The sequence below is a fragment of the Ranitomeya variabilis genome, chromosome 1, assembly GCF_051348905.1.
Source record: "Ranitomeya variabilis isolate aRanVar5 chromosome 1, aRanVar5.hap1, whole genome shotgun sequence".
NCBI classification, from domain to species: Eukaryota; Metazoa; Chordata; class Amphibia; order Anura; family Dendrobatidae; genus Ranitomeya; species Ranitomeya variabilis.
In genome coordinates, this window is record NC_135232.1 from 864,380,542 (window position 1) to 864,402,355 (window position 21,814).

Here is a 21,814-nt window from a genome sequence, read left to right on the forward strand (position 1 = left end):
TGTAGCAGCTATCAGCGGTCGCCAATAGCTGCTATTGAGCAGGTGCTGGAGGTGCCATCTTGCTATAGAAGAAAAACAATTCCTCCTCCAAGATGGCGCCGCTAAACCTGCGTTGTAGCAGCTATCTGCGATCGCCGAAAGCTGCTACTGCGTATGTGCCGGCGGTGCCATCTTGGAGGAGAAATTGTTTTTTCTCTAGCAAGATGGTGCCGCAACATGTGCAGTGGCAGATATCGGATCACCGATAGCTGCTATTGCGCAGGCATGGAGGGCGCCATTTTATAAATGGATTTTTTTGTGGGGGGGGGAATTTCAGGATAACCTGACCCATATTAGTTATATACACAGTACATAGGGGGTTTTTTTCAATATGTACAGTACAGACCAAACGTTTGGACACACTTTCTCATTTAAAGATTTTTCTGTATTTTCATGACTATGAAAATTGTACATTCACACTGAAGGCATCAAAATTATGAATTAACACATGTGGAATTATATACTTAACAAAAAAGTGTGAAACAACTGAAATTATGTCTTATATTTTATGTTCCTCAAAGTAGCAACCTTTTGCTTTGATGCCTGCTTTGCACACTCTTGGCATTCTCTTGTTGAGCTTCAAGAGGAAGTCACCGTGAATGGTCTTCCAACAAGCTTGAAGGAGTTCCCAGAGATGCTTAACACTTGTTGGCCCTTTTGCCTTCACTCTGCGGTCCAGCTCACCTCAAACCATCTCGATCTGGCGTAGCACCCCATCACTCTCCTTCTTGGTTAAATTTCCCTGACACAGCCTGAAGGTGTGTTTGGGGTCATTGTCCTGTTGAAAAATAAATGATGGTCCAACTAAATGCAAACCGGATGGAATAGCATGCCGCTGCAAGATGCTGTGGTAGCCATGCTGGTTCAGTATGCCTTCAATTTTGAATAAATCCCCAACAGTGTCACCGGCAAAGCACCCCCACACCATCACACCTCCTCCTCCATGCTTCACAGTGGGAACCAGGCATGCAGAGTCCATCCGTTCACCTTTTCTGCATCGCACAAAGACACGGTGGTTGGAGCCAAAGATCTCAAATTTTGACTCATCAGACCAAGGCACAGATTTCTACCGGTCTAATGTCCATTCCTTGTGTTCTTTAGCCCAAACAAGTCTCTTCTGCTTGTTGCCTGTCCTTAGCAGTGGTTTCCTGGCGGCTATTTTACCTGCTGCACAAAGTCTCCTCTTAACAGTTGTGTAAAGATGTGTCTGCAGCTAGAAATCTGTGTGGTATTGACCTGGTCTCTAATCTGAGCTGTTGTTAACCTGCGATTTCTGAGGCTAGTGACTCGGATAAACTAAGAGATGACTAAGAGGTGACTCTTGGTCTTCCTTTCCTGGGAAGGTCCCCATGTGAGTCAGTTTCTTTGTAGTGCTTGATGGTTTTTGCCACTGCACTTGGGGACACTTTCAAAGTTTTCCCAATTTTTCGGACTGACTGACCTTCATTTCTTAACCCCTTAATCCCATAAGACGTACTATCCCATCGAGGTGGGGTGGGCCTTAATTCCCACCGACGGGATAGTACGTCATATGCGATCGGCCGCGCTCACGGGGGGAGCGCAGCCGATCGCGGCCGGGTGTCAGCTGACTATCACAGCTGACATCCGGCACTATGTGCCAGGAGCAGTCACGGACCACCCCCGGCACAATAACCCCCGGCACACTGCAATCAAACATGATTGCAGGGTTCCGGCGGTATAGCGAAGCATTGCGCAGGGAGGGGGCTCCTTGCGTGCTTCCCTGAGACCCTCGGAGCAACGCGATGTGATTGCGTTGCTCTGAGCGTCTGTTACCTCCTCTCCCTGCAGTCCCCGGATCCAAAATGGCCACGGGGCTGCATCCGGGTTCTGCAGGGAGGTGGCTTACCAAGCGCCTGCTCAGTGCAGGCGCTGGTAAACCAGGAGCGCTGTAAGTCAGATCGCCGATCTGACAGAGTGCTGTGCAAACTGTCAGATCAGCGATCTGTGATGTCCCCCCCTGGGACAAAGTAAAAAAGTTTAAAAAAAAAATTTCCACTTGTGCAAAAAAATTTTTTAAAAAAATTCCTAAATAAAAAAAAATAAAAATAATATTATTCCCATAAATACATTTCTTTATCTAAAGAAAAAAAACAATAAAAGTACACATATTTAGTATCGCCGCGTCCGTAACGACCCAACCTATAAAACTGTCCCACTAGTTAACCCCTTCAGTGAACACCGTAAAAAAAATAAAAAAACAAGGCAGAAAACACACGCTTTATTATCATACCGCCGAACAAAAAGTGGAATAACACGCGATCAAAAAGACAGATATAAATAACCATGGTACCGCTGAAAATTTCATATTGTCCCGCAAAAAACGAGCTGCCATACAGCATCATCAGCAAAAAAATAAAAAAGTTATAGTTTTCAGAATAAAGCGATGCCAAAATAATTATTTTTTCTATAAAATAGTTTTTATCGTATAAAAGCGCCAAAACATAAAACAATGATATAACTGAGGTATCGTTGTAATTGTACTGACCCGAAGAATAAAACTGCTTTATCAATTTTACCAAACGTGGAACGATAAAAATGCCCCCCCCCCCCAAAAGAAATTCATGAATAGCTGGTTTTTGGTCATTCTGCCTCACAAATATCGGAATAAAACGCGATCAAAAAATGTCACGTGCCCGAAAATGTTACCAATAAAAACGTCAACTCGTCCTGCAAAAAACAAGACCTCACATGACTCTGTGGACTAAAATATGGAAAAATTATAGGTCTCAAAATGTGGAGATGCAAAAACTTTTTTGCTATAAAAAGCGTCTTTTAGTGTGTGACAGCTGCCAATCATAAAAATCAGCTATAAAAAATGCTATAAAAGTAAATCAAACCCCCCTTCATCACCCCCTTAGTTATGGAAAAATAATAAAATTAAAAAAATTATTTATTTCCATTTTCCCATTAGGATTAGGGCTAAGTTTAGGGTTAGGGCTAGGGTTAGGGTTATGGCTAGGGTTAGGGTTAGGGCTAGGGTTGGGGCTAGGGTTAGGGTTGGGGCTAGGGTTGGAGCTAAAGTTAGGGTTAGGGTTGGGGCTAAAGTTAGGGTTGGGGCTAAAGTTAGGGTTAGGGTTGGGGCTAAAGTTAGGGTTGGGGCTAAAGATAGGGTCAGGGTTTGGATTACATTTACAGTTGGGATTAGGGTTGGGATTAGAGTTAGGGGTGTGTCAGGGTTAAGGGTGTCATTAGGGTTACCGTTGGGATTAGGGTTAGGAGTGTGTTTGGATTAGGGTTTCAGTTAGAATTGGGGAGTTTCCACTGTTTAGGCACATCAGGGGCTCTCCAAACGAGACATGGCATCAGATCTCAATTCCAGCCAATTCTGCGTTGAAAAAGTAAAACAGTGCTCCTTCCCTTCCGAGCTCTCCCGTGCGCCCAAACAGGGGTTTACCCCAACATATGGGGTATCAGCGTACTTGGGACAAATTGGACAACAATTTTTGGGGTCCAAGTTCTCTTGTTACCTTTGGGAAAATAAAAAATTGGGGGGCTAAAAATCATTTTTGTGGGAAAAAAAAGATTTTTTATTTTCACGGCTCTGCATTGTAAACTGTAGTGAAACACTTGGGGGTTCAAAGTTCTCACTCACAACACATCTAGATAAGTTCCTTGGGAGGTCTAGTTTCCAATATGGGGTCACTTATGGGGGTTTCTACTGTTTGGGTACATCAGGGGCTCTGCAAATGCAACGTGACGCTTGCAGGCCAATCCATCTAAGTCTGCATTCGAAATGGCGCTCCTTCCCTTCCGAGCTCTGCCATGCACCCAAATGGTGGTTCCCCCCCACATATGGGGTATCAGCGTATCTCCTGTTACCCTTGTGAAAATACAAAACCGAGGGCTAAAAAATCTATTTTGTGAAAAAAATATATATATATTTTCACGGCTATGCGTTATAAACTGTAGTGAAACACTTGGGGGTTCAAAGCTCTCAAAACACATCTAGATAAGTTCCTTAAGGGGTCTACTTTCCAAAATGGTGTCACTTGTGGGGGGTTTCAATGTTTAGGCACATCAGGGGCTCTCCAAACGCAACATGGAGTCCCATCTCAATTCCAGTCAGTTTTGCATTGAAAAGTCAAATGGCGCTCCTTCCCTTCCGAGCTCTGCCATGCGCCTAAGCAGTGGTTTACCCCCACATATGGGGTATCAGCGTACTCAGGACAAATTGTACAACAACTTTTGGGGTCCATTTACTCCTGTTACCCTTGGTAAAATAAAACAAATTGGAGCTGAAATAAATTTTGTGTGAAAAAAGTTAAATGTTCATTTTTATTTAAACATTCCAAAAATTCCTGTGAAACACCTGAAGGGTTAATAAACTTCTTGAATGTGGTTTTGAGCACCTTGAGGGGTGCAGTTTTTAGAATGGTGTCACACTTGGGTATTTTGTATCATATAGACCCCTCAAAATGACTTCAAATGAGATGTGGTCCTTAAAAAAAATGGTGTTGTAAAAATGAGAAATTGCTGGTCAACTTTTAACCCTTATAACTCCCTAACAAAAAAAATTTTGGTTCCAAAATTGTGCTGATGTAAAGTAGACATGTGGGAAATGTTACCTATTAAGTATTTTGTGTGACATATCATGAAGTACAATATGTCACAAGTAGTGTTGAGCATTCCGATACTGCAAATATCGGGTATCAGCTTATATTTGCTGTATCGGAATTCCGATACCAAGTTCCGATATTTTTGCGATATCGGAATTCAGAATCGGAAGTGTGCGGTGCGTATGGTTCCCAGGGTCTGGAGGAGAGGAGACTCTCCTTCAGGCCCTGGGATCCATATTCATGTAAAAAATAAATAATAAAAGTAAAAAATATTGATATACTCACCCCTCCGGCGGACCCTGGCTCTTAGCGGTGCCTCCGTTCCTAAGAATGCAGGGAGTGAAGGACCTTCGATGACGTAGCGGCAAGTGATTGGTCGCGTGAGCGGTCACATGAGCGGTCACGCGACCAATCACAAGCCGCGACATCATCGAAGGTCCTTCACTCCCTGCATTCTTAGGAACGGAGGCAGACGCTTGGACCGATGAGAGCCGGGGCCGTCTGAGGGGTGAGTATATCAATATTTTTTATTTTTATTCTTTATTTTATACATGAATATGGATCCCAGGGCCTGAAGGAGAGTTTCCTCTCCTTCAGACCCTGGGAATCATTCCGATATTTTGTGTCCCATTGATATGCATTGGTATCGGGTATCGGTATCGGCGATATCCGATATTTTTTGGATATCGGCCGATCCAATCCGATACCGATAACTTTGCATATCGGATGGTATCGCTCAACACTAGTCACGAGAAAACAATGTCAGAATCGCCAAGATCCGTTTAAGTGTTCCAGAGTTATAACCTCATAAAGGGACAGTGGTCAGAATTGTAAAAATCAGCCCGGTCATTAACGTGCAAACCACCCTCGGGGCTTAAGGGGTTAAAGTAATGATGGCCACTCGTTTTTCTTTACTTAGCTGCTTTTTTCTTGCCATAATACAAATTCTAACAGTCAATTCAGTAGGACTATCACCTGTGTATCCACCAGACTTCTGTACAACACAACTGATGGTCCCAGCCCCATTAATAAGGCAAGAAATCCCACTTTTTAAACCTTACAGGGCACACCTGTGAATTGAAAACCATTCCCGGTGACTACCTCTTGAAGCTCATCCAGATAATACCTGTTATGACCCCAATGGCGAGGGTCTCAGAGGAACGTGGAAGTCTGCAGAATACAAAAATCCAGCTCATAGGGCAGTGGTAACTGGGTTGACCATATATCTACTCCTAACGCCAACACTAGAAGTAGCCGGGGATCATTCCTACGTTGATTCTAGATGACACGCGCCAGCCGGAGAATCTAGCTACCCCTAGTAGAGGAAAACAAAGACCTTTCTTGCCTCCAGAGAAGGGGACCCCAAAGCTGTTTAGAAGCCCCCCACAAATAATGACGGTGAGGTAAGAGGAAATGACAAACACAGAAATGAACCAGGTTTAGCACAGAGAGGCCCGCTTACTGATAGCAGAATAAAGAAAGGTAACTTATATGGTCAACAAAAACCCTATCAAAATCCACACTGGAAATTCAAGAACCCCCGAACCGTCTAACGGTCCGGGGGGAGAACACCAGCCCCCTAGAGCTTTCAGCAAAGGTCAGGATATAGATTTGGAACAAGCTGGACAAAAATACAAAACCAAAACAAATAGCAAAAAGCAAAAGGCAGACTTAGCTGATATAACTGGAACCAGGATCAGTAGACAAGAGCACAGCAGACTAGCTCTGATAACTACGTTGCCAGGCATAGAACTGAAGGTCCAGGGAGCTTATATAGCAACACCCCTAACTAACGACCCAGGTGCGGATAAAAGGAATGACAGAAAAACCAGAGTAAAAAAACTAGTAACCACTAGAGGGAGCAAAAAGCAAATTCACAACAACTAACGACCCAGGTGCGGATAAAAGGAATGACAGAAAAACCAGAGTCAAAAAACTAGTAACCACTAGAGGGAGCAAAAAGCAAATTCACAACAGTACCCCCCCCTTAGTGAGGGGTCACCGAACCCTCACCACGACCACCAGGGCGATCAGGATGAGCGGCATGAAAGGCACGAACTAAATCGGCCGCATGAACATCAGAGGCGACCACCCAGGAATTATCCTCCTGACCATAGCCCTTCCACTTGACCAGGTACTGAAGCCTCCGCCTGGAGAGGCGAGAATCCAAGATCTTCTCCACCACGTACTCCAATTCGCCCTCAACCAACACCGGAGCAGGAGGCTCAGCAGAAGGAACTACAGGCACAATGTACCGCCGCAACAAGGACCTATGAAATACATTGTGAATAGCAAACGACACAGGAAGATCCAGACGAAAAGATACAGGATTAAGGATTTCCAATATCTTGTAAGGCCCAATAAAACGAGGTTTAAATTTGGGAGAGGAGACCTTCATAGGAACAAAGCGGGAAGAAAGCCATACCAAATCCCCAACGCGTAGTCGGGGACCCACACCGCGGCGGCGGTTGGCAAAGCGCTGAGCCTTCTCCTGTGACAACTTCAAGTTGTCCACCACATGATTCCAGATCTGCTGCAACCTATCCACCACAGAATCCACCCCAGGACAGTCAGAAGGCTCCACATGACCCGAAGAAAAGCGAGGATGGAAACCAGAGTTGCAGAAAAAAGGCGAAACCAAGGTGGCGGAACTAGCCCGATTATTAAGGGCAAACTCAGCCAACGGCAAGAATGTCACCCAATCGTCCTGATCAGCAGAGACAAAACACCTCAAATAAGCCTCCAAAGTCTGATTGGTTCGCTCCGTCTGTCCATTAGTCTGAGGATGGAAAGCAGACGAAAACGACAAATCAATGCCCATCCTACTACAAAAGGATCGCCAGAACCTGGAAACGAACTGGGATCCTCTGTCTGACACAATATTCTCAGGGATGCCGTGCAAACGAACCACGTTCTGAAAAAACACAGGAACCAGATCGGAAGAGGAAGGCAGCTTAGGCAAAGGAACCAAATGGACCATCTTGGAGAAGCGATCACATATCACCCAGATAACGGACATGCCCTGAGATAGCGGAAGATCAGAAATGAAATCCATGGAGATATGTGTCCAAGGTCTCTTCGGGACAGGCAAGGGCAAGAGCAAACCGCTGGCACGAGAACAGCAAGGCTTAGCTCGAGCACAAGTCCCACAGGACTGCACAAATGACCGCACATCCCTTGACAAGGAAGGCCACCAAAAGGACCTGGCCACCAGATCTCTGGTGCCAAAAATTCCCGGGTGACCTGCCAACACCGAGGAATGAACCTCGGAAATGACTCTGCTGGTCCACTTATCCGGGACAAACAGTCTGTCAGGTGGACAAGACTCAGGCCTATCAGCCTGAAATCTCTGCAACACACGTCGCAGATCCGGAGAAATAGCTGACAAGATAACTCCATCTTTAAGAATACCAACAGGATCAGCGACTCCAGGAGCATCAGGCACAAAGCTCCTAGAAAGAGCATCGGCCTTCACATTCTTTGAACCTGGTAAATACGAGACAACAAAATCAAAGCGGGAGAAAAACAATGACCAGCGGGCCTGTCTCGGATTAAGGCGTTTAGCAGACTCGAGATACATCAGATTTTTGTGATCAGTCAAGACCACCACACGATGCTTAGCACCCTCGAGCCAATGACGCCACTCCTCAAATGCCCATTTCATGGCCAACAACTCCCGATTGCCCACATCATAATTTCGCTCCGCAGGCGAAAACTTCCTAGAGAAAAAGGCGCAAGGTCTCATAACAGAGCAACCAGGGCCTCTCTGCGACAAAACGGCCCCTGCCCCAATCTCCGAAGCATCCACCTCAACCTGAAAGGGAAGTGAGACGTCAGGCTGGCACAAAACAGGCGCCGAAGTAAACCGGTGTTTCAACTCCTGGAAAGCCTCCACGGCAGCAGGAGCCCAGTTAGTTACATCGGAGCCCTTCTTGGTCATATCCGTCAAAGGTTTCACAATGCTAGAAAAATTAGCGATAAAACGACGGTAGAAGTTAGCGAAACTCAAGAACTTCTGAAGACTCTTAACTGACGAGGGCTGAGTCCAATCAAGAATAGCTCGGACCTTGACTGGGTCCATCTCCACAGCAGAAGGGGAAAAAATGAACCCCAAAAAGGGAACCTTCTGTACACCAAAGAGACACTTTGAGCCCTTGACAAACAAAGAATTTTCACGCAAAATTTTAAAGACCAACCTGACCTGCTCCACATGCGAATCCCAATTATCAGAAAAAACCAAAATATCATCCAGATAAACAATCAAAAATTTATCCAGATACTTCCGGAAAATGTCATGCATAAAGGACTGAAAAACTGAAGGCGCATTGGAGAGCCCAAAAGGCATCACCAAGTACTCAAAATGACCTTCGGGCGTATTGAATGCGGTTTTCCATTCATCACCTTGCTTAATGCGCACAAGCTTGTACGCACCACGAAGGTCTATCTTGGTGAACCACTTGGCACCCTTAATCCGGGCAAACAAGTCAGACAACAGCGGTAAAGGATACTGAAATTTGACAGTGATCTTATTTAAAAGCCGATAATCAATACAAGGTCTCAAAGATCCGTCCTTTTTTGCCACAAAAAAGAATCCCGCACCAAGAGGGGAAGAAGACGGACGAATATGTCCTTTCTCCAGAGACTCCTTGATATATGAACGCATAGCGGTATGTTCAGGTACCGACAGATTAAACAGTCTTCCCTTAGGAAATTTACTGCCTGGGATCAAATCTATAGCACAGTCACAGTCCCTATGAGGAGGCAGTGCACTGGACTCAGACTCACTGAAGACATCCTGATAATCAGACAAATACTCCGGAACTTCCGAAGGCGTAGAAGAAGCAATAGACACAGGCAGGGAATCCCCATGAATACCACGACAGCCCCAACTTGAGACTGACATAGCCTTCCAGTCCAGGACTGGATTATGGGTCTGTAACCATGGCAGCCCTAAAACAACCAAATCATGCATTTTATGTAAAACCAGGAAACGTATCACCTCGCGGTGTTCAGGAGTCATGCACATGGTAACCTGTGTCCAATACTGCGGTTTATTTGCAGCCAATGGTGTAGCATCAATACCCCTAAGAGGAATAGGATTTTCTAATGGTTCAAGAGTAAAACCACAGCGCTTAGCAAATGAGAGATCCATGAGACTCAGGGCAGCACCTGAATCTACAAACGCCATGACAGGATAAGACGACAGTGAGCAAATCAAAGTTACAGACAGAATAAATTTAGGTTGCAAATTACCAACGGTGACAGGACTAACAACCTTAGCTATACGTTTAGAGCATGCTGAGATAACATGTGTAGAATCACCACAGTAGTAGCACAAGCCATTCCGGCGTCTATGAATTTTCCGCTCATTTCTAGTCAGGATTCTATCACATTGCATTAAATCAGGTGTCTGTTCAGACAACACCATGAGGGAATTTGCGGTTTTGCGCTCCCGCAACCGCCGGTCAATTTGAATAGCCAGTGCCATAGTATCATTCAGACCTGTGGGAATGGGAAAACCCACCATAACATTCTTAATGGCTTCAGAAAGGCCATTTCTAAAATTAGCGGCCAGTGCACACTCGTTCCAATGTGTCAGCACGGACCATTTCCGAAAGTTTTGGCAATACACTTCAGCCTCGTCCTGCCCCTGAGACATAGCCAGCAAGGCCTTTTCTGCCTGAATCTCAAGATTGGGTTCCTCATAAAGTAAACCGAGCGCCAGAAAAAACGCATCAAGATCAGCCAATGCCGGATCTCCTGGCGCCAGCGAAAAAGCCCAATCCTGAGGGTCGCCCCGTAAGAACGAAATAACAATTTTTACTTGCTGAGCAGAATCTCCAGATGAACAGGGTCTCAGGGACAAAAACAATTTACAATTATTCACGAAATTCCTAAACTTAAACCTGTCTCCGGAAAACAGTTCAGGAATCGGTATTTTAGGTTCTGACCTAGGATTTCTGATAACATAGTCTTGTATGCCCTGCACACGAGTAGCCAGCTGGTCCACACTTGTAATCAAGGTCTGGACATTCATGTCTGCAGCAAGCATAGCCACTCTGAGGTAAAGGGGAAGAAGAAAGAAAAAAAAAAAAAAAAAACTCTGAATCCTCTTTCTTATAATCCCTCTTCTGCAATGCATTAAACATTTAATACTGGCCTGGCAAACTGTTTTGACCCCAATGGCGAGGGTCTCAGAGGAACGTGGAAGTCTGCAGAATACAAAAATCCAGCTCATAGGGCAGTGGTAACTGGGTTGACCATATATCTACTCCTAACGCCAACACTAGAAGTAGCCGGGGATCATTCCTACGTTGATTCTAGATGACACGCGCCAGCCGGAGAATCTAGCTACCCCTAGTAGAGGAAAACAAAGACCTTTCTTGCCTCCAGAGAAGGGGACCCCAAAGCTGGATAGAAGCCCCCCACAAATAATGACGGTGAGGTAAGAGGAAATGACAAACACAGAAATGAACCAGGTTTAGCACAGAGAGGCCCGCTTACTGATAGCAGAATAAAGAAAGGTAACTTATATGGTCAACAAAAACCCTATCAAAATCCACACTGGAAATTCAAGAACCCCCGAACCGTCTAACGGTCCGGGGGGAGAACACCAGCCCCCTAGAGCTTTCAGCAAAGGTCAGGATATAGATTTGGAACAAGCTGGACAAAAATACAAAACCAAAACAAATAGCAAAAAGCAAAAGGCAGACTTAGCTGATATAACTGGAACCAGGATCAGTAGACAAGAGCACAGCAGACTAGCTCTGATAACTACGTTGCCAGGCATAGAACTGAAGGTCCAGGGAGCTTATATAGCAACACCCCTAACTAACGACCCAGGTGCGGATAAAAGGAATGACAGAAAAACCAGAGTAAAAAAACTAGTAACCACTAGAGGGAGCAAAAAGCAAATTCACAACAACTAACGACCCAGGTGCGGATAAAAGGAATGACAGAAAAACCAGAGTCAAAAAACTAGTAACCACTAGAGGGAGCAAAAAGCAAATTCACAACAAATACCTAGAGTGTGCAAAGCAGTCATCAAAGCAAAAGGTGGCTACTTTGAAGAACCTAGAATATGACATAATTTCAGTTGTTTCACAATTTTTTGTTAAGTATATAATTCCACATGTGTTAATTCATAGTTTTGATGCCTTCAGTGTGAATGTACAATTTTCATAGTCATGAAAATACAGAAAAATCTTTAAATGAGAACGTGTGTCCAAACTTTTGGTCTGTACTGTATATATAATATTCATTATGTAAACTAGGGGCAGGTCATTGATGGATCAGTGACCTGTCAGCAGTCTGCATTATGAATACCTTATCAGAGCACCACATGCAGACCCCCCACAGGCTGCCCTGGAGCACGAGCATATCATTAACGCAAAACTAAAAATAAAGATTAAACAACCACAAGATGGATCTCATCACCCAGGTAACAATTTAACCAGTGTAACGGCTCAGACCTGACACTATCTGTAGGATACTGTGCACAATCCTGCTGACAGGTTCCCTTTAATAGTTTAAATTGCAGCCCTAAATCTACCTAGTAAAAATGTTCACTGTTGCACTGTCTCTTTCTATTTTAGCCACGGTAAATCTTTAACACCCTATTCCAAGACAGTTCCTGCAGTTATAGCTAAAGCTTCTGCAATTTATAATCCTATTATCTATGGAATAATACATCCAAAGTATAGGTAAGTCTCTTGTCATTTAAATCTAAAATTCTAAAAGTGTAGAGATTATTTTTAGAAGATTATTTATTATTTTTATTATCCTTTAAATAATATTTGTTCATAAAGAAATGAAAAAATAATGCCAGTATGAGTACGCTCTTGAGCTTGCTACCGATGCTGGAACCAACCAATGTGGCCATCAACATATAGTACTGTGCAAAAGTTTTAAGCAGATGTGGAAAAAATGTTGCAAAATAAGAATTCTTTTAAAAATAAATGTGTTTATAGTTTATTTTTATCAATTAACAAAATGCAAAGTGAATGAACAAAAGAGAAATCTAAGTCAAGTCAAATATATGATGTGACCACTCTTTGCATTCAAAACAGCATCAGAAAATCAATTATCAATGATGCCGAGGTCCCAGATGAACTCATTGTTATTTAGATATCAGGGCTCTGTGTGACACATATCATCACTTCCAAGTCACTTGGTTCTTACGCCGATGATAGTTCTTAAAGTGATAGTCCAAAATACAACTTCATTTTCATCCTAAATGTCAATATATTTAATGCCATAATCTAAACTATTTTCTAGTACACTTTAGTTCAAAATTCCCTATCCTTCCCTGACTACACTATCTAACACTAATTAACTGCTTTTCTTTTTTAAGCTAGGATTTTTAAAAGTAGCATCATCAGCAGGCAATGGCTGTGGTGTGGTCATTGCCGCAGTATCTGCCCTTCCCTGAAATGAAACGTCATCAGTGATCTGGGTCAGATAAGTAGTAACGAGTCGGCAACAGAGCGCACTGTCAGTTCACGTTGTAAGAGGAATACCTGGGTTGCCAAGACCTACCTCAATTTCACAAGTGACCAGAGGGTGTGGCACTGGTCTCTGCAAGCTGGGTATTCATCTTACAATGGACCCTGACAGTGCACATTGCACAGTGAAAGAGCAGGGAGTAGTCCAACCACTGAAATGAAGGTCACTGATGACATTTCATTTCAGGGAGGGGGCAGAGACCGCGACAGTGACGCTGGAATACTCACTTGAAGCGTCATTAAAAAGGAAGCAGCAAGAAAAACAGAAAAGCAGTTAGACATTGTAGTTAGGGAAAGATAGGGAATTTTTAATTAAAGTATATTAGAAAATAGTTTAGATTCTAGCAATAAAATGAGGCATGTAGGACGAAAGTTAATTTGTATTTCAAACAATCCCTTCAATGACATTGGCTGTATGCTTGGAGTTATTGTTATGCTAAAGATGCCTCCCTGATGGTATTGCATGATGCAGAAGTATCTATATTTCTCAGGTAAGGCAAGGTATGAAGACCGTAGACAGAATGGTCATCCAAGGAAACTATATGCTGCAATTGAAAGATACATCATGGACACTTCCCTTCAAAAACGGAAATATCCAACACTGCCGTCAGCTCATTACACTCATCTATCATTTGGAGAAGTCTTGCCTGAAGTAATCTTCATGGAAGAATTTTGGTCAAAAAGCATACCTTTGATATGGAAACAAGTCAAAATGGATCAACTATGCCCTAAAATCTAGGACTTGGGAGCAGAAAATGGCAGCTGGTGCTCTATACTAATGAGCTAAAATCTGAAATAATTGGTTGTAGCAGAAGCTGGGTTGTTCCCTGAAGGGCAGGAGAGGGGTACAATAATTAGTGTCTGTAGGCAACAATGAAGAATGGTGGAGGTTATTTGCATGTTTATGGCTGCATTTCAGCAAATGGAGTTAAGGATTTTGTCAAGATTGTGTCTTAAATGCTAAGAAATACAGGCAGATGTTTACTATCATGCGTTCAACAGGAGGAGAACGATTCCAAACATAAAACGAATGTAACTAAGAACTCTTTGGTCGCACTAAATATTGTTTTAATTTAAATTTCTCTTTTATTTATTCACTTTGCCATTTGTTAATTGATCATTTTAAACTACTATTGCTCAGTCTAAACTGTGCTGTGCCCAGAAGGTATGCTTCCGACATTGTGCACAGTCAGGAAGAATGCCGAGGCTTCTTTCCACCATAAAGACCAACGGTAAAGAAACGTATACCAGGTTGGAATGTGCTTCTTAGCAGTGACTCCCTGTATAGGAAAGCGCATTCCTATACAGATAACCACTTCATAACATGGCCATTTTCCTTTTTTTCCCTTCCTTTCTTCCAAAGGCCATACCGTTTTGTATTTTCCATCAATATTTTTTTGCAGGATGAGATGAACTTTTGAATGACACCATTCATTGTTCCCCATAGTGTACTGTTAAAAGGGGAAAAAAATTCTAAGTGTATTGAAATTGCAAAACATGTTATTTCAAAATAGTTTTTGTTTAAAATTTACTATATTCGCTATATGGTAAAACTGAGTTGGCAATATGGCAATATGATTCCACAGGTCAGCCATTTTTGTGGATATAAGGTTGCATTTTTACTGATGTCATTTTGGGGTAGGTATGATGTTTTGATTGCGTCATATTGCATTTTATTGCAATGTTGCAGCGACCAAAAGAACTTAAGTTTGGCATTTTGCTTTTTTTCTCATTACACCGTTTACCAATCAGATTAATTTATTTTACATTTTGATAGATTGGACTTTTACAAATGCAGCGAAACCAAATACGTACCGCTTATGCTTTACGTAGCAGTGCATTTGCACTGCTATGTATAGCAAAAATCACAATCTCCTACGAATGCCTGCCACGGGCTGGTTTCCAAAGGAAGATCATAATCCCTGTGATCACATCAAGGGCACATCGATGGAAGCGAGTGTGGAATAAAGCACTCCTTGTCAGAGTTAATTAAATGCCGCTGTCAGATATTGCAAATATTGACAATGGGATTTCACAGGTTAAAAGCTGCAAGCTCTGCTCCACTCATGGCTGTTAAAGGTGTAAATTACCATACTTTCTATCGTGATGATGGGAGCTTCTTTTTCATTTAATGGAAGTATTGTGCAGCTGAAACCAGAAGTTTGCATACACTATATAAAAAGACACATATGCATGTCTATCTCAATATCTGACATGAAATCAGAATAAACCTTTCCTGTTTTAGGTCAATTAGGGTTTCCATAAATATTAATATTTGCCAAATGCAAGAATAATGAGAGAGAGAGAATGTTTAAGGCATTTTTATTACGTACTGCAAAGTCAAATGTTTGCATACACTGAGATTGCTATGCCTTTAAACTATTTTATACTGCTCATATGATGATTACATGTGTTTTGAAGCTTCCGATAGTTTTTTTTTTTGCAACATCTGAATTAATTAGAGACACACATGTAGGTGTATTTTAATGTACATCTGAAACACACTGCTTCTTTGTGTAGCACCATGGGAAAGCCTCAAGAAATCAGCCAAGGTATCAGAAAGAGAATTGTGGACTTGCACAAGTCTGGCTCATACTTAAGTACAATTTCAGGATACCTGAAGGTTCCTCATTCATCTGTACAAACATTTATATGCAAGCACAAACAAGATGGGAATGTTCAGCCATCATACTGCTCAGGAAGGTGGTGGATTCTGTGTCCCAGAAATGAATGTGCTTTGGTCGGACATGTGCATATCAACCCAAGGACAAAAGCAAAAGACCTTGTGAAGATGATGGCGGAAGGTGGTAAGATTGTGTCAATATCCACAGTGAAACGAGTACTGTATCAACATCGGCTGAATGGCCACTCTGCCTGGAAGAAGCCATTACTCTGAAAGAAACATAAAAAAGCCAGAGTTTGCAAATACAAACAGGAACAAATACGTTAATTTTTGGAGACATATCCTGTGGTCTGATGAAACTAAAATTTAACTTTTTGGGCATAATGACCATCATTACATTTAGAGGATAAAGGGAGAAGCTTGGAAGCCTAAGAACATCATCCCAACTGTGAAACACGGGGTTGGCAGCATCATGTTGTGGAGTTTTACTGCAGGAGGAACTGGTGCACTTCACAAAATAGATGGCATCATGAGAAAAGAAGATTATGTGGCAATACTGAAGAAACATCTCAAGACATGAGCCAGGAACTTAAAGCTTGGGCAGAAATGGGTCATCCAAATTGACAATGACCCGAAGCATACTGCCAAAATGGTAACAAAGTGGCTTAAGGATAATAAAGTCAATGTTTTGGAGTGGCCATCACAAAGCTCTGATCTCAATCCAATTGAAAATTTTTGGGCAAATCTGAAAAAGCAGGTGCGACCAAGGCATCTTACAAACCTGGATCAATTACACCAGTTTTGTCTGGAGGAATGGGACCAAATTCCAACCAACTATTGTGAGAAGCTTGTGGAAGGATATCTCAAATGTTTGACCCAAGTCATTCAGTTTAAGGGCAATGGAACCAAATACTAATGAAATGTATGTAAGCTTTTGACTTTGCAGTAAGTAATAAAAACGTCTTAAAACATTCTCTCTCATTATTCTGGCATTTGGCAAATATTAATAATTATGGTAATCCTAATTGACCTGAAACAGGAATGATTTATTCTGATTTCATGTTAGACATTGAGAAAAACGTGCATAAGTGTCTTTTTATATAGTGTATGTAAACTTCTAGTTTTAACTGTATATACCATAAGGATATAGATTTATATGGGCAAAGTGTTACATTTTGACTCTCCATTTTTATCTTCACAAACATGGAAGTATAATTTAAGGATATATTATTTCTACTTACATGTATCATGTAACAAAATTTTAGGACTTCTAAAAAACCTGTCTTCAAAAGAAATGAAAACATTAAGGCTAGTTTCACATTTGCGTTAGAATCCGCAGCGTTTAATCCGCATCCGCAAGTGCTGGAAAAAACGCATATAAACGCGTACAAACGCAGCGTTTTTTAGACGCATGCGGGAACGCATGCGGTTAAAAAAATGCCACGTTTGCACGCTTTTCCATGCGTTTTTTTCTGCGTTTGCGTTTTTGGTGTGCATAGTGACAAATTTTACAGGAGAAAAATCTAGATAAACAGACACTGCCAATGTGACTACAGAGGGCGTGTATTATGGGATCTCTATATATAGACCATGGGACTGCTGAAATCTTAACAGTGTGCTACTGTTTCCTGTGTCATGATGGATCTTCGCATGCAGAGCTTTTATTTCAACCTGGATTTAAGCATCAAGCTGTTTCTTGCCTGTGCATTTGCTTGGGAGCAAGACAGAAATCGCGAAAGATGGAGGAGACGGCATAGGCGTTTTTGGAGACACCCTATTATTGAATTACGTGAGAGACGTGGGGCCTATCACACGCTGTATGGCGAGCTTAATGCCAACCCGGACAAATTCCCGGAATACACAAGGATGTCGCAAGACTCGTTCCGGGATTTGCTTGCTTGTGTTCAAGGAGCCATATGGAGACAGGACACCCAGCTCCGTAGAGCTATTCCACCTGAGGAACGTCCGCTGGTTACATTAAGGTACGTAAGAAGTGTAAACCAATGCCAGTGCTAATTTTGGGTGTACTAACATTTTTTTTTTTGTTTGCTATTTTCCTTTCTGTCTTTAGCAAAACCACACCTTAAATAGAACTGATTGTAATTTTTCTTAATTAATTATATTCTTCCAGATTTCTGGCAACCGGAGAGAGTTTATTATCCCTCCATTTCCAATACCGGCTTGGAATATCCACCCTGTCGGGAATAGTTGCGGACACCTGCCAGGCTTTGTGGAATGTACTCCGGGATGAGTTTATACCCCTACCCACCTTGGACATGTGGATTGGAATTTGCGGAAAAATTCTGGAGTGTGTGTGATTTCCCCAACTGTTTGGGAGCGGTGGATGGAAAGCACATCCGCATTATCAAACCAACCAGAACAGGATCGGAGTACTTCAACTATAAAAAATATTTTTCTGTTGTGCTCATGGCAATAGCCGATGCGGACTGTCGCTTCATCGCCGTGGACATTGGAGCTTTTGGCCATGGCAATGATTCCCAGACTTTCAAGAACTCGGATATGGGCCGCCAGATGTATGGCAAAAATTTTAATTTTCCACGGCCACAAGCCCTCCCCAACACTCAAGGTCCACCGATGCCATTTGTTATGGTTGGGGATGAGGACTTTCAGATGTGCGAAAATCTACTGAAGCCATATTTCAGTCATGACTTGAACCACACTAAAAGGATCTTTAACTACAGACTGACCAGGGCACGAAGAACTGTAGAGTGTACCTTTGGGATTCTAGTCTCAAAATGGCGCATTCTTGCATCAGCCATAAATCTAAAAATGGAGACAGTTGACGAGGTGGTCAAAGCCTGTGTGGTTCTGCACAATTACATTATGGCTAAAGAGCGGCCCAACATTGAACTGGATGAACCAGTTGCACACCCACTGCCTGATTACCAGCATCACCAGCTGCGGTCAACAGCTGAAGATGGCCACATGCGGGACCAATTTGCTGCCTTTTTTGATTCGGATATTGGACGTTTGTCATGGCAGGACAATGTTGTGTAAATGTCCTGTTGTTATTTTATCTGTACCAGTTATTTTCTTACATGTTACTATTGTTTCTCGTTGATAAACTTTTTTTTGTTGTCTTGACCGTGTCTCATATGTATTTCCTCTATAAACCGAGGTTGTCCTCACACTAGCAGTATTTGGTCTGTATTTATTATCAGTATTTGTAATCCAAAACCAGGAGTGGGTGATGAAGGCTGAAGTGCTAGATATGCTAATATTATACTTTTCCTCTAATAGTTCCACTCCTACTCATCAAGTCAGGTGTCACATATAACAGCCTCATGAATTCACTATTTCACATGTGCAGGTGAGCATAGATATGTCGTGTATGACCGCCATCGTCCCTTGAGTTTGTGTGAAATAGATTATGTACACAGAAGAGAAAAAGGAGGCCATACAATGCACTTCTCTACTCACCAGTTCAGGCGTCCCAACTAATGAGTTTTTGGACACCTGACCTGTAGAGTATAGTTTTGCATGGTATTGCCACCATTTTCTCTTCAGTCTGCAACACTAGTCACAGACTAAGCAGAATGAAGAGATTAAGGAGAAAATACAAGTATAAATTTTTTGGTCCACCTCATAGCTCTATACTAAAGACACAAAAAGTCTTGTACTTGCTAACTACTGGAGCTATGATGTGGCCAAAAAATAAAGTGTGTGGCAAAGTTTTTTATTTGGCGCATGGTGTGTGTTGCCGGCAGCGAAAGACACAATAAACCAAACATAATTGGGGTAAAAAAACTTGTATTTATTTTTTATCAACCAAAATATTTCTTTAACTGCACCTGCTTGGGGTAGAGTGATGTAAACGGGGGGGGGGGGGGTGAAGCAGTGAGGCCTGGCTAACCGTGGACGACGCAGAGGTGGCAGGAGAAGGGGCAATGAAACTTGTGGGGTCTGGTAGTTCGGGGATAGGGCTTGACACATGAGAGGCTTGAGACGCACTGGAAGGGTGAGACAAACCTGACATTACAGACACACTGGGAGGTGAAGGGGGAGGAATACCAAGAGTCCGCTGTTTTTTTTTTCCTTTCTGGGATTGCCGGGTTCTGGGAAGCCTCGGTGGGCTCATATGTCGTGGAATGGTCGTGGTGGGTGACCTGTCAGGGTCCAGCTGCACTGTGTCAGAGTCCATAGTGCTCATAGAGCATGCAGCCATGCCAGAGTCCATAGTGCTCGTAGAGCGTGCAGCCATGCCAGAGTCCATAGTGCTCATAGAGCATGCAGCCATGCCAGAGTCCATAGTGCTCGTAGAGCATGCAGCCATGCCAGAGTCCATAGCGCTTGTAGAGCGGAATGCCAGTGTCCTGCTGCATCATGGTGGTGGCGGTACGGAAGGCCATGCCTGGGTCCTGCTGCATCGTGGTGGTGGCGGTATGGAAGACCATGCCTGGGTCCTGCTGCATCATGGTGGTGGCGGTACGGAAGGCCATGCCTGGGTCCTGCTGCATCATCATGTCAGTGGAGGAGGTCCAAGCAGGAGCAGCAGTTGTCATGGTGGTGGCGGTTGGCTGTCCAACAGCACTCAGCATGGTGGTGGTGCTGTACTGGTGTCCGGCAGTGCTAGGAATAGAGGTGGCCGTGCAGTGGTATGCAGCAGAGGTCGGCATTGAGGTTAATCGTGATAGTGAAGGCACAGGTGGATATACTGCCACTGTCTGCTGAAAATACCGACTCTGCTGCAAAGCCTGCACGTAAGCAGCATTGCAGGCCTGCATGACACTCAGCTGGAGATCAGGAGTAAGGTGTTCCAACATTCCCTGCTCAATTTAGTTAAAAAAATGATGTGCTGGCCTCTGGAGGTCGGCTTTTACTTGGTCAAGGCTTTTGGTGACCTCCTGGATACGTGTATTCATGTGGCTAAGTGAAATATCCATTCGGTCACCCAAAGCCTTGAGTCCTTCGTGAAAAACCGAGCTCAAGTGCAAAAACTCGGGCATGAGGGACCTGTACGATGCCCTCTGCCGCTGCCGGGAGGAGCCCAAAAAAAAGGGGCAGTGGCAGAGGACTGGGAAAGGGGAACACCTGATGGACCAGCTTCCTGGTCTCCAGTTAGTATGGCAGGCCCACTTGCTGCAGCGCTGCTGGATGGCTGGGATGGGTCCATGGCTGTCTGATGAAGGACCGCTCCTGAACCTGGGCCAACAGTGCTGCTCTATGTGCTGTGAAAAAAGGAAAAAGAAAATTAATACCAAAAATTAACCAGACGCAAAATCCTGTGTAATAGAAACATACAGATTATGGCAATACAACACAACCTAATGCACGGGAGAAATACTTACATTCTCTGGGCAAGGACTGGTCTTAAAAATGCCAGAACGCGATGGTATTTGTATTTTCTGATCCTTGCTCCTGAACCACTGGGAACACGGCTCTCTTGACGCAGGTCCTTGTTGAAGCGGTCCTTCATCGAACGCCAACGTGTTTTGACTCTGGCCACTGTTAAAAAAACAAAACATAATGGTTAGACAATGGACTTTTGGCTGTGCTCACACAACTGTGTGATGAGAGAAACTCCTGAGAGTTTATCTCATCACACACAGTTTTGTGAGCACGGCCAAGGTCTCTGCTGCTTCACACTGCATTGCAATACTTACCAAAAGCATTTCGGACCCGAGTCGGGGTGTTGTCCCAGCCATCCCACATCTCTTTGGCCACCTCATTCCATAGGCGCTGGATCGTCATGTTGTCCGAGTGCTGTGGAACCCGGGTGTCCCACAACGGGACTCGCTCCTGGACCAGGGAGATGAGGAGGTCATTTTCTACGAGGTCTTCATCCTGTTCTGGAACCTAAAAATTAAATAAAAACATTAATGTTGGATACATTAACATAAGGAAAAGAAAGAAAACAGAGCCTGAGAAATGGCATGAATAAGGAAAGTCAATATACAAAAGGATTTCAGAAGAAAAATGTAAAGAAATAGGAATGTAAAGAAAGGAAGATTCAAGAATACTAAAGTGAGGATACAGTAAACTGTTAGCCTTGTATACGTACACGCTGTCGCCTTGCCACCCGACCGTGACTCCGCTGCTCCTGCCCAGTC

General features: G+C 43.3%; 1 protein-coding gene across 1 annotated transcript in view; it reads left to right on the plus strand.

Moving 5' to 3' along the window:
* Positions 1-21,814, plus strand: part of LOC143788008 (melanopsin-B-like) — a 441,953-nt gene that overhangs the window by 317,522 nt on the left and 102,617 nt on the right. The window contains exon 5 of the mRNA XM_077277326.1: positions 12,212-12,319. Coding sequence (XP_077133441.1) covers positions 12,212-12,319 — 108 coding nt within the window. The remainder of the gene's footprint in view (positions 1-12,211; positions 12,320-21,814) is intronic.